General features: G+C 59.7%; 1 protein-coding gene across 3 annotated transcripts; it reads left to right on the forward strand.

Annotated features, from left to right (window-relative positions):
- The first annotated feature begins 260 nt into the window (after positions 1-260).
- Positions 261-7,057, forward strand: Cbx2 (chromobox 2). Of its 3 annotated transcripts, XM_090351322.1 has the most exons (5): positions 261-332; positions 406-449; positions 837-902; positions 2,988-3,093; positions 4,153-7,057. In XM_090351322.1, the coding sequence occupies exons 1-5, from the start codon at positions 261-263 to the stop codon at positions 5,458-5,460; spliced, it is 1,596 nt and encodes a 531-aa protein (XP_090207448.1). In that variant the 3' UTR covers positions 5,461-7,057. The 3 variants fall into 3 exon arrangements, with proteins under 3 accessions (XP_090207448.1, XP_090207450.1, XP_090207449.1); XM_090351324.1 differs by lacking the exons at positions 261-332; positions 406-449 and adding an exon at positions 1,935-2,240 and having other exon boundaries at positions 867-902; XM_090351323.1 differs by lacking the exons at positions 261-332; positions 406-449; positions 837-902 and adding an exon at positions 1,395-2,240.
- Positions 7,058-12,730: the final 5,673 nt, after the last annotated feature.

Raw genomic sequence — 12,730 nt, forward strand, 5'->3', positions numbered from 1 at the left:
GTCCACGCGCGGGGGCCCCGGGCGGCGGGCGCCGGGGCGGAGCGGCGCCCTCGACGGCAGGGCCGGAAGCGCCGCCCCGCGGGCCCCGCGCCCGGCCGCGGACAATGCTGGCCCCGCCCCGCGCGCCCATTGGCCGGGCGCGCCGGGGCTGCGCGGGCCGGGCGGGCGCGACGCGCGTGCGCGGGGCGGGGCGCGGCGGGGGCGGCGCTTTGTGTGCGGCGGGCGCGCGGCGGCGGCGGCGGCGGGCGCGGGCGGCCGGCATGGAGGAGCTGAGCAGCGTCGGCGAGCAGGTCTTCGCCGCCGAGTGCATCCTGAGCAAGCGGCTGCGCAAGGTGCGTGTCCCCGCCCCGCCCGCGCCCCGCGCCCGCGCCCCGCGCTCACCGGCCCGCCCTTCTCTCCCCGCAGGGCAAGCTGGAGTACCTGGTCAAGTGGCGCGGCTGGTCCTCCAAGTGAGTCCGCGCGGGCCGCCGGGCGGGAACTGGCGCGCCGAGGGGGCCGCGCCCGCCGGGCCGCGCCGCCCTTTGTGCTCGAGCCCGTGGGGGGCCGGGCCGGGCGGGGAGGGACGCGGCTGCCCGGCCTCCGCTGGGGCTGCGCCCCCTGGGTTCCGCGCCCCGGACCCCCCCCCCCCGGCTCCGGACCGGGCCTCGGGGATCCCCTCCCCGCAGCTCTGCGCCTCGCGGGACCCCATTTCCCCCGGGGCAGGCTGCGCGTGTTCATGGGGGGCTTGAGACGGCCGCAGCCCTTCGGGTCGGAGCGCCCCGGGAGCCCCGGGGGCGGGGAGCCCTCCCGGCGGCCGTCACCGCTCTGCTGTGTCACCTGGCCCTTTGCTTTTACAGACACAACAGCTGGGAGCCAGAGGAGAACATCTTGGACCCGAGACTGCTCCTGGCCTTCCAGAAGAAGTGAGGAAGTTAGAGCGCGCGGGGCGGGGGCGGGGAGGGGGCCACCGCGGGGCTGGGAGCCCTGGCCCTCTGGTCCCGGAGCAAGAGAGTCTCCAGGGCCATCCTCAGGACTGTGGCTCCCACACGCACTGTCTCCGGGCCTCCAGGGCCATCCTCCAGACAGTGGGGTCCCCACACGCACTTTTTCTCCTCCAAGCAGGGTATCCAGGAGTCCCCCAAGTAGGGTGGCCTTGGTCCTTTTTTTTTCCCCCCCAGTTCTGGGGCTTGAACTTAGGACCTGAGCACTCCGTCCTTGAGCTTTTTCGTTCAGAGCTCATGCCCTGTCACTTGAGCCACAGCCCCACTTCCACTTTGGTCTGACAGCCAGACTGGGGAAAATGAACCTTCTCTATTCCTTCTTGCGATGGCTCTGGTTTCTCTTGGCCTTTTTTGGTGGAGTAATTTGCACCAAAAAGCCCTCCCTTGCCCCTGTGGAGACTGGGGCAAGGCTGGGGCCTGCAGCACGGAGTGGCATCCGTTCTGTCCAGCACTGAGGGTGCCAGGCTCAGGCTGGATCTGCTTCGGTGGCTGCTGCTTTGAGTCCTGGCTTGGGAGTGGGGCCTTTTCAATGTGTTGTAGGGACGTGGCAAGGGGGAGGTGTCGGCCTGGCCTCGAGGGGTGTGGAAGTCCATGATCAGAGCCAAGATGTGGATGGTGGCGTGTGGCCACCTTCCCTTTGGGGAAGGAAGCACACTGTGTCAGCAGATGAAAGGGCTGCTCAGCCACCTTCACAACCGGCGTCAATCTGGCACGTGTGTTCTGGTGGCTCAGGCTGTGTTTGCTTGTTCTCACTGTGATGGGACACGGAATGGGGTGGTAGGTTTTAGCTGGGTGAGAGTGAGTTTATGCCTAGCTGGTGCCACCCACCTCGGTACCTTGCATTTAATTCATCACCTGGTCCTGTGGCTTGTGGGCCTTCCCAGGACCTGAACGTGTGTATTTAAGGTGGCGGCTTTGGGCCTGGTGCCCTGGAGCACACACCTGTAATCACAGGTACTCAGGAAGCCGGGAAGGAAAGACCGTCCTACCAGAAGAGTTAGTACCCAGCTCAGGCAGAAGAGCCAGGCCTCGTCTCAACGTATCCTTCATGCCCTAGGGCTCGGAGGCTCCACTCGGTGGCTGAGCCCTGGACGGTTTGTGGTGCCCACCCTGAGTTCAGTCCGGGCAGTTGGAGAGAGCGAATGATTCCTAATTTGGGAGGTAGTGGGTTCCTGACTGTACTTTGCTTGAAAAGAACCGACAGCCAAGACATGAGCATGCAGAATGCTGGCATGGTCAGGGTACGCCGTGGCCAGAAAGGTGGGTGTTCTCTGCTGTGCATGCACTCCAAAAGAACCCTCTGTGCCCTGGGAGCTGGCACAGAAGGGGGCCTCTGCACATAGGAAGCTGTACACCACAGCTCTATCCCCTTGAGGGGTGGGGGGTCCAAGGTCAAGGCTGTATGGAGTGTGAGCTTTCCCTCGTGCTGCCGGTCAGGTGGTGTAAGAAATAGCCTTCGGGGCCCTGGAGTTGTGGTGCTGCTACCCACCACCGGCTTCCCACATAGGTGGCAGGAAATGTGGGCGGCCGCAGGGTGGGCTGGCACTCACTGAGCCCTGGCGGCTCAGCTGCGGGTGTCATCAAGGGGAGCAGAGTGGTGTTAGAGGACTCCAGGAACGCTGCACGCCTGCAAACACTGCAAGACAGAAGCCAGGCTGAGGGCATTCCCGGGGGTCTGGGCCTAGGGACCCAGGGAGGACGGGTGCAGAGCAGTGTCCCGGCCAACTCCCCCCAAGAGCCACTGCCGAGGTCCTCGCAGGACACTGCGTCTGTTTTCTCCTTGTGTCTAGCCAGGGACGCCGGGGCTGGAAGGGCAGCCTTTGTCAGGGCTAATCGAGTCTGGACCTCCGCCCTGGATGTTGGGTTGGCAGGCCTGGATTTTGCAGCAGAACTGTTGATACATGCATCACAGGGGAGGCCTATGCGGGCATTATGAGGTGGTTTGTGGCCAGGCTGTGGGGTCCTCGTGTTGGCCAGGGGCCGAGCTGATGGTTGCCCTGTTTTCAGGGAACACGAGAAGGAGGTGCAGAACCGGAAGAGAGGCAAGAGGCCCAGGGGCCGACCAAGGAAGCACACAGCCATGTCGTCCTGCAGCCGCCGCGCCAAGCTCAAGGTGGGTGACTGCCTGCCTCCTGGCCGACCCCATTGGCTGCACGCCCTTCCTTGCCTCTCCGGGCAGAGGCAGAGGTGCAGTGGCACACACCTGCCATCCTGGCACTCATTGGAGGATCCTTGTTGGAAGCCAAGGCTGAGTCTCCCACATCCAGGAGGCTCTTACCTCCAATTCACCAATAAAAAGCTGCAAGAGTGGTTCAAGCCGGAGAGTCCCACGCCCGCAAGTAGGAGGTGGGGTGGCAGCTCTTGTATGAGAGCTCAGACCTCGTGGAGAAGGGCTTGGGGGCTCCGTCCCCAGGATGTAGTAGCCATATACCAGTCGTCCCAGAGGCTGCTCTGCCGGAGGGGTAGATTTCCTGCCCAAGGCCGGCCTGTGGGCAGAGAACGGGCTTCGGTGGGATGGTGGGGCTGGCGCCCCTGTGGGTGAGGCCCTCCAGGTTTGGTGGGTTTTGGTTTTGGTGGTTGTTGGGGTGGGGGGGTGTTGGTCCTGGGGCTTGAACTCAAGGCTACCCCTTTACCATTTGAGCCACAGCTCCACTTCTAGCTTTTGGGGGCAGCGGGGGGGGGGGGGAGGAAGGGGCGGGTAAATGGCATAAGAGTGTCACAGACTTTTCTGCTCAGGCTGGCTTTGAACAGGAATCTTCTCATCTCCAATTAAACCACTAAAAAATAGACATGCTGGGCATGGAGCTGTGGTTTGAGTGGTAGAGCACCAGACTTGAGTGTCTATGCCCTGAGTTCCAGCCCTCGGACAGGCATGCATGCACACGGAGCTTGAGCTCAGGGACTCCCCCGTTGAGCTTGCTCACCTGGCACCTTACTGCCTGAGGCAGGTCGGGGCACTTTCTGCTCCTGCAGCCTTCTAGTACCTGAAATCACAGAGTGAGCCACTGGACCAGGTTGGGTTCTGCCCTCGGTTCTGCATTCCCAGTGCCTCGAAGGCAGCATGGCGAGCTTCTGGTCAGGAGTCGGCTGCAAGCTGCCCAGCCACAGTTGCTCGGGTCCAGGGACTGCAGCCCGGGGGCAGAGACGGACACCTTTCCCCTTGTCATCTCAGGAACCCGATGCGCCCTCGAAATCCAAATCCAGCAGCTCCTCCTCCTCCTCCACATCTTCCTCCTCTTCCTCGGATGAAGATGACGACAGTGACTTAGACGCCAAGAGGGGCCCTCGTGGCCGCGAGACACACCCAGTGCCCCAGAAGAAGGCCCAGATCCTGGTGGCCAAGCCCGAGCTGAAGGACCCCGTCCGCAAGAAGCGTGGACGGAAGCCGCTGCCGCCAGAGCAGAAGGCAGCCCGGAGGCCCGTGAGCCTAGCCAAGGTGCTGAAGACTGCCCGCAAGGACCTGGGGGCCCCGGCCAGCAAGCTCCCCCCTCCACTCAGTGCCCCCGTCGCGGGCCTGGCAGCCCTGAAGGCCCATGCCAAAGAGGCCTGTGGTGGCCCCAGCTCTGTGGCGACCCCCGAGAACCTGGCCAGCCTGATGAAGGGCATGGCTGGCAGCTCCAGCCGCAGCAGCATCAGCTGGCAGAGCTCCATCGTCCACTACATGAGCCGCATGAGCCAGAGCCAGGCTCAGGCTGCCAACAGGCTGGCACTCAAAGCCCAGGCCGCCAGCAAGTGTGGCCTTGGGCTAGACCTGAAGGTGAGGACGCAGAAAGGGGAGCTGGGGCTGAGCCCCCCAGGAAACAAAGTCCCAAAGACCCCCGGCAGTGGGGCCGCAGAGCAGAAGGGAAGTGGGGCGGTGGGCGCCCCCTATACCCACAGCAGCAGCAACAAGGCCCCTGCCGGGGGTCCAGGCACCCAGCTGGCACCCACCCAGGAGCTGAGCCTGCAGGTCTTGGACTTACAGAGCGTTAAGAACGGGGGGACGGGGGTGGGCCTGCTTGCCCGCCATGCTCCAGCCACCAAGACGGGCTCTGCCTCCATGGGGAAGGGCACCGGGGGCGGCCCTGCAGCAGGGGTGAGCAGAACCAGCACCCCCACAGACGCTGGCAGAGGTGAGAAGCTGGCCTCTAGGGCGACGGCTCTGCCTGCCCCTTTGGGCAAGAGGGACCATGGAAAGGGCAGCGCCGCCTCTGGTGGGCAGGAGAGCAGTGCCACCCCCAGCAACGCCCGCAAAGCCTCTGCAGCGTCCGAGATGAGCACAGGCGAAGAGAACAGCAGCTCGGACTCGGACCAGGACTCGGCCTCCTTACTGGGGGCCGGGCAGAGCCTGTCCGTGTCCGTGCAGACCAGCCAGGACTGGAAGCCCACCCGCAGCCTCATTGAGCACGTCTTTGTCACAGACGTCACCGCCAACCTCGTCACGGTCACCGTGAAGGAGTCCCCCACCAGCGTGGGCTTCTTCAACCTGAGGCATTACTGAGCCCAGCCGCCAGCCAGCCAGACTCACCTGCCGCCTTGGCCTGGACTCTGCCCTCCCCTGGGCCAAGGGCCAGGGAGCTGCCGCCTCCTCGGGCTGGATGAAGGCCTCCCTGGTGATTCTACCTCTTGGGGTTCACACCTGAGCCCCCTCAGGCAGTCACGCCACCAGCCTGCAGGGCTTCTCACAGCAGACTGCACAGGCCCCTTCCCTGCTCTGGCACAGTCCAGCTCACCCCACTGTGCCAGCTGCAGGGTCACCCCACAGGGACAGTGGGGGTGCTCTAGCATCTCAGCCTGGCACCAGTTTCTAGGAGATGGGCTGGGGTGGCCCTCACCCACCCCTTAGAGACTGAGGTGCGGCCTCTGGAAGGACAGAGGCCCGTTGGGTCCCTGGCCGGTGGCCAGCCAGCCCTGCTTGAACACGAACTGGCGGGGTGGGGAGTGCTGCTTCAGCTGTGGGTCTGTGAACCCTGGGAGAATGGACCCTGCCCCTTCCAAGTCCAGGTGTGTGGGCCTGGAGGTGCTGCACGGGGTGGACTCGGTCCTCGTGAGGGAGCAGCCAGCTCCTTGCTGCAGGCCTGATGGACGCTGCTCAAGGGCCGTTCTTCAGGTATCGGTGTCCCTGACAATCCCCACCCCTGCCTTTGGGGGGTCCCACATTCTCCCCAGTTAAATATCCTCGTGCACTTGGGGTGAGCAGCCGTCCCCTGGCCTGGGGTCATCCATTCCCCCCTTTCTGGGATGCTGGGTCCAGGAGCCGCCTGGTCACATTGCTGGCCAGTGTCCACGGGGAAGTGGTGGCAGAAACAGGAGCAGGCTCCAGGGGTCGTTGTGATGCCAAAAATGAGGGGTCGGAGCCCTAGGCTTGGGGTGACCAGCATCGGAGGGGGGGAGGCACCTCTTAGCTCCAGTTGCCTTGCTGGAAGCTAATTCCAGCCCTGCCCACATGGGCCGTGGTGTCTGCATGCCTTCCCACCCGCACGGTCCCCACAGTGCCACACCAAATAGGAAGAGATGGCCTGCGTGTGGCCAGGCTTGACCGGCTTCCACAGTGTGCCTTTGGAGATGGGTTCCCATCCACAACCACGGGTGGCCTTGGTCCAGTGTGCAGGGCCACGCCTGCAGCTGGGAAGGGGATGGCAGCCCCCCTTCCAGCCCCCATGTGGTTTCCTCGCTGTTCCTCTGGAGGGGATAGCAGCCCCGTTCTGTTCCTTTTCTACCAGGCATGCACCATCCTTGTAGCTCCTTTAAGGCTCTTCGGGGAGCCCTAGGTTCCCGCGAGCTGGGGAAGTGAGGGTGTTTGCCCCTGGTGCCGGGTTTTCAGCCCCTGTCCTCCACTGCCAAGTCTCCAAACCCTGACTCGGTGCCTTTCCTTTTTTAAAACCAGCTAATTCAATCCCAAAGTTTCCATCTGTGACTACCTTACTCTCACAGCCGCTTTGCCTTCTTGCTGTGTTGTTTTACCTGGTGCTCTTGGGGCCCCAGCAGTTTGTGTTACAAAGAGCGCATGCGGGCCCAGAGCCCCGCTGGAGAAGTGTATTGTCCTTCGAGTTGTCTTTATGTTTACCATAAATAAAATAGTCCTTTTTCTATTTTTATTTCTGCACGTTTTTGCCTGTGTCTGGCCACGTGGCTTGTGTTTCAGCTTGAGTCTTGGTCTCTGTTTCTGAGGGCCCTGGGTGAACTGTCATTAAGCAGGCAGCCTGACTTCTTACAAATATTTGTGTCATTATATATATGGTACCAAAAAGAGTTGTTTCTTTGAGTTACTCTCCAGATTCTGACCTGACCAGGAAGCTTTGGGCTGAGATCTCCTAGGGAGAAGGGGGTTGGGGTTGGGCAGACCTTTGATGCTGATCACTGGCTGGATTTGTGTGTTTTAATTAAAAATGCCAAATCACTCGTGTATGCCACTTTCCAGCTGCTTTCAACTGTGGCTGTTTGTTTGCCTTAGAGAACAAGGCTGGGTGTCTTACTACCCTGGGAAAACAGGAGTTTTTGTTGAGACAGAACAGTAGCCCAACCAGTAGAAGGAAATGCCTCCCCCAGGAAGCCGGGGGCAGCTTGGGCAAGCCCTGGAATGGGGAGAGATGGCACAGGGCACCTTACAATTCCAGTGCCTTTACTAGTGTCTTCAGAAAGCTGACACTAACGTAGGTTGCTGAGCTTTTTAGACCCATGTTAATTTATTTTCCAGGGGAAAGGTATTTGGCCACAGTGCCTGAAGATTTTCGAGGGAGGGGGAGTTAATTCTATATATTATCAATAAATATTTCTTAACCATGAATGATGCCTGGAGACAAAACAGACTTCACTTTCCTTTTTAGAGGGCAAAAAAATAAAATAAAAATCATCTGGACATAGCTTGAATAGTTGGGACTAGGAAGGCAGCCACCATGTGGGATGTAGGAAAATGACCTGGAAAGCAGGTTCTAGGGATTAAGAGTGAGTTCTCTGTCCCTGTACTGGTGGCTCACGCCTGTCATCCTAGCTGCTCAGGAGGCTGAGATCTGAGGATCGAGGTTCAAAGCCAACCTGGGTAGGAAAGTGTGAAAACTACAATTAACCACCAGAAAATGAAGTGGCACTGTGGCTCAAAGTGACAGAGCACTAGCAGGGAGCAAAAAGAGCTTAGGGACAGTAGTCAAGCCTGGAGTTGAAGCCCCACAAACAACAACAAAAATAAAGTAGAGGTGTGGCTCCAGTGATAGAATGCCAGCCTGCCACAAAACACACCAAGCAAAAAACAGTTCCAACACAGTGTGGCAGTGTGGAGACAGATCTGATGGTCTCACAGAGGGTGAGGACGACACACCTGACATTAGCAAATCAGGAATGTCAGTCCTGACATGCACAATGGCCCCATGAGAAAGCTAATCCTTCCCAGGGTGTCAGGCTGTTTGAGAAATCCTGGATTGCCAGGAAAGATGGGAAAACAAAAACATACATAAAACCGGGGTTGGGAGTTTGGCCTAGTGGTAGAGTGCTTGCCTAGCATGCACGAAGACCCGGGTTCGATTCCTCAGTACCACATACATAGAAAAAAGCGGGAAGTGGTGCTGTGGCTCTAGCCTTGAGAAAGCCCAAGGACAGCGCTCAAGCCCCAGGACTGGCATAAATAAATAAATAAATAAATAAATAAATAAATAAATAAATAAATAGAGTCGGCAGTGGGGGTGGGGGGAATGCGGCTGGTGTCCAGTGGTTAGAAATCAGAGCTGCTACAGTCCACAGTAAGTTGCAGAAGAAGCATCAAAGGAAACAACTCCCTTCCTCCCCCACAGTATCCACTGGACTGGCCATGACGCTTGGAAAGGACAAAGCCAGCTATGAGATTCCAGGGAGCCTTCGCTTCAGCCACTGCTGTGTCTCCTAACCAACAACTGGTAATAAAGAGATGATTTGCTCACTGGAGAACCTTCCCCGGTCCTTTAAGGTTTGCATTACCCTCCGCATGAATTTATTCATAAATTTCAGCCTCCAGGGGGAATGGGGCTTCCTTTGAAGTGAAGAGAGAACTTGGGCCTGGACGTTGGCCCCGGATGAAAGGCTGATTTGGACGATGGCCTGGCAGTTCTGGTTCAGGAGGGGTCCCCCTGTGCAGATGGAAACAGCCCTGTTCTGGCTCAGAGAGGCCTGCTGATTCTTGCCTGGCTGGCTGCTGGAAAGTCCTCTTTTGTTGCCTTTTCAGGCTCTCTCCTGTTCTGGAGAAGTGGGCAAGGGAAATCTCAGAAATCCTGTCCTCGGGTTCTAAGAACTGCACATAGGGGTCTGTAGGAGGCAAAGAGGAAACAGGTTCTCCCCCATCCAAGCTCAGCCCCCACTGCCAGCCCAGGCGGGGGGGGGCCTGGCTCACAGGGCCTTAGTTAGTTTTCTGAGTTGCTGATCTGATCACCTAATCCAATGCCTCCCCAGAAGAACGGTAAGGGCTTCAAGGTACTGACTAGGCCCTGAGCCACTCTGACCTGCCTGAGGATGCCCTCGGGTGCCAATGGTGAAGAAGGGCTTGGGAGACAGGAGCCTCCAGCCTCCAGTCTCCAGGGTGAGACTCAGGAAGGACACTGAGTGGTGCCTTTGGGCACAGAAGATGGGGCTTTCTCTGCCCTGCCTGGTACCAAGGAGCCCTGCCTTGTCTGGGGGAGGGGTGGCCTGGGATGGGGCTGTGGCCTGGCCTCTAGAGGGCGCGCGCCTTCCACCAGCCCTTAGGAGGGAGGGGGTGTGGTACCGTCCAGCCCTGGCACTGGGCTGGCTGCTGGCCCCACACATTTGTAGAGCCGGCACCCCTGCTGCTTGGAGCACCCTGGATCCCAGAGTACCCTCGTTAGCTCCTCAGGAGCACCCAGCTCAGAGGACTATGGCTCAGTGCCTCTGGGTCTCTGAAGTCCGGGAGGAAAGCCCAGCCAGCCCCAGTCCATCCACCCTCTCTGTCCAGGATCAGTTCTTCCACTCCGGACGGCTGGCTTCCCCTGCCTGGGCTGCTTGTGTGCTGCACGGCCGGGGCTCCTGGGAGTCAGATCAAAGGGCATCAGGTGGACAGAAAATGGCCCCCATGCGAAACTGTGAAGAGCAAGCCCCCCACAGTCACGGCTGGTGCGGTGCCAGCCTCAGCTCGGCCATGGTGAACCTGACAGGCCCTTCCCTGAGGGCTGGAGGAGCCAGCCGAGGGGACAGACCCCTACCAACCCCCACACAGTCCCCACACACAGTCCCTATGTTGGGGACCATCTGCCTGGGAAATGGGAAACTGAGAACGGAGTGTCTGGTCAGACGCTAGCTGGTGATGGTAAGCAAAGCAGGATAATGGGCAGGGTTGCCCCCCACACCCCTAGACCTCACCTACCCCCCAAGAGAGGACTCAGGAAGAAGCCATCCAGAGGGCAGGGTCCGCGGATGCCTGCTGGCAGACTTAGGCATGCTGCCTCTGCCAGGAGTGCTGGGGACGGCACTTCACTTGCTGTATGACCTGTTGGCCCACTGGACCTCAGTGGCGGGATGGCTGCCTTCCTCCCAGGACCAGGTCACTGAAGGGGAGGGGGCATCCTGGGGGACCCTGCGAGGGGCTCTGGGGCTGCACCAGGATGGAGCCTTCTCGGTAACAGGGCGACGCCCATCTGAAGGGAACTCTGGAGGGGACGGGGGTGCAAGGCACATTGGTCACCAGCGAGGCTCTCAGCTGTGGGCTTTATCACCCTGCCCTCTGTTGCAAAAGGGCCAACCCCCCACCACACACCTCAGCATCTACACTCTGCCCTCTGCCCACAGTTCCTGGTCCAGTTGCCTTGTGGTGTCTGCCCATCAAGACAACTGTGGGGTGGGGTCCAGGGGAAGCCTGTGGGGTGGGGTGGCGGCTGGGGGAGCCCGTGGGGTGGGGTGGGGGCTGGGGGGGACAGGGCAGGGCTGTGGCGTGGCGTCGGTTCCAGGTTCACTAATCACATCAGCTCACTGTGCGCCGGCTCCAGGCAGGCAGTTGCCTAGCAATACCGTGAATTCAATTCCGCAATCAATAGGCGCCAGGCTCGGCATTTGGGGGAGTGTCTGGGAGGCTGCCTGGGTCCAGGGCAGGGCTCCCGCCGCAGCTTTGGGGGGCAGGCCAGGAGGAACGGGGAGAGAGGCTGCTAGGCTCCTTGAGAGAAGACACAAGGACGGCAGGTGGGGCACACCCCCCTCCTCAGGCACCCCAACTTCTGCCCAACGAAGTTCCCTCAGTAGGCTGGAAACGCCACTGGCTGTCTTCCAGAAGACAAGGAAAAATCACACCCAGCTCCCTCCCGGGCCCCACTTTGGCGGGCCGTGGGGTTCCACTGGGGCGAGGGGAGGGAGGGTGACCACGTCTGGCTCTAGGTGAAGGATGGGAGGGGTGGGGATGATGAGAAAACAGTCCCTGCTCTCCCCTCCCTGCAGCCTCTTCCCTGATGATCTGGAGACACAGATGAAAAGAATAAAAGCAAGACGTGTCTATTTACAAAGCATATATTTAAACACTTAAAAAGGGGTATTGGATACAGACATTCAAGACATAAGAAAATAGGTACCACCACCAGCTCTCTTGAGCTGAGGCAGAGCCTGAAACCAATCTGTGATGAATACAACAAACCTGGGAAATAAACACACACACAAGCCCCAGGCCAGTGCTCTCAGCCACTTGATGCCGGAGCCCCTGCCCGCCCCCCAGGACAGCGTCTCACGGTGTGAGACGGCACTGGAGAGGAAAACTCCAGCCAAGGGCAGCTGGCGGGACAAGTGACAGCGTGGGTTGGAGCCAAGCAAGACACAGGAAGCCAGAGGGAAGGCGGGAGTGGGGAGGGAGCAAGGAAGTTGGGAAGTAAAAAGCAGGTGACAGCCAGGTAAAGATGCAAATCTGGGAATAACCACTTGGAGACAGACACGCCCCCGTCAAAGCAGTTTCGTCTGAAAATATGTCAACACTTAAACAGACACACGGCCAACCGTGTGCTTCTTTACACAAGGTCTAAAATACCAGTTTTACAAATGTAAAATCAGATAAAAATCCCCCATGCCAGGCGCTTCCCTTCAGGTGCAATCTGATCATCAAAACTGAAATCAAGTAGTACACGGTCTCCTTTCTCAAAACCGAAATCAAGTAGTATACTGGTTTCCTTCCCTTTCTCTTTAAAGGCAAAGAGAGTGTGGAGCAGACCGAGGCTGAGAAGCTAGACTTGGGAGCCAAGAGTGTGGACCAGGACTAAGCTGCGGGGTCCCCGCCAGCTACTCCCCACCTTGGAGTTCCCCCAGCCCACCTCTGGCAACCCAACAAGCCTGCCCGAGTTTGTGCTTGCCCCGCAGTGGCCACACAGGAACCCCTCCCAGGTTCAGCCCTGCAGCAGCTCTCAGCTGGCCCTTTAAGGGTGGGGAGGGTGAAAAAGTCGAGGGGCTTGGAGCTGGGAGGGGTAGAGGTGGGATTGAAGGACGAATTTGTGCTTTTGAGTCACAGAGGAGCTGGAGTTGAGAGAGGGAGTGAGCCAGAGAAAATGAGGGACTTCAGGAACCCTGTCCGGCGTGCCCCTGGCATAGACCACTGCCAACTACAACGCCAACTCCCGCTCCCCCCCCTCCTCTGGCAGAGTCCAAGTAGTTCGCGGCTCTAACACTGGACGAATCGTAAAGGTGTATAAATTACAGCTTTTGCTTTTAGGAAGAGGAAGGGAAAAGCAGAAAGCAGCGCTGTACATTCTTGGATGGAAACCCGGACACTGGCCCTGCTCCCCCTCGTCCTCCCTCCCCCCCCCCTCCCGGCCACCACGGCCCAGGGA

Source organism: Megascapheus bottae, chromosome 17 (assembly GCF_031878675.1).
Source record: "Megascapheus bottae isolate mThoBot1 chromosome 17, mThoBot2.hap1, whole genome shotgun sequence".
NCBI lineage: Eukaryota > Metazoa > Chordata > Mammalia > Rodentia > Geomyidae > Megascapheus > Megascapheus bottae.

What these genes read in the sequence shown, in the direction of transcription:
- Cbx2 (XM_090351322.1), top strand. Translation starts at nt 261, where the DNA reads ATGGAGGAGCTGAGCAGCGTCGGCGAGCAGGTCTTCGCCGCCGAGTGC. An exon ending in TGAGCAAGCGGCTGCGCAAG is followed by an intron (nt 333 to 405) that starts GTGCGTGTCCCC and finishes CTCTCCCCGCAG; the next exon opens with GGCAAGCTGGAGTACCTGGT. An exon ending in TGGCGCGGCTGGTCCTCCAA is followed by an intron (nt 450 to 836) that starts GTGAGTCCGCGC and finishes TTGCTTTTACAG; the next exon opens with ACACAACAGCTGGGAGCCAG.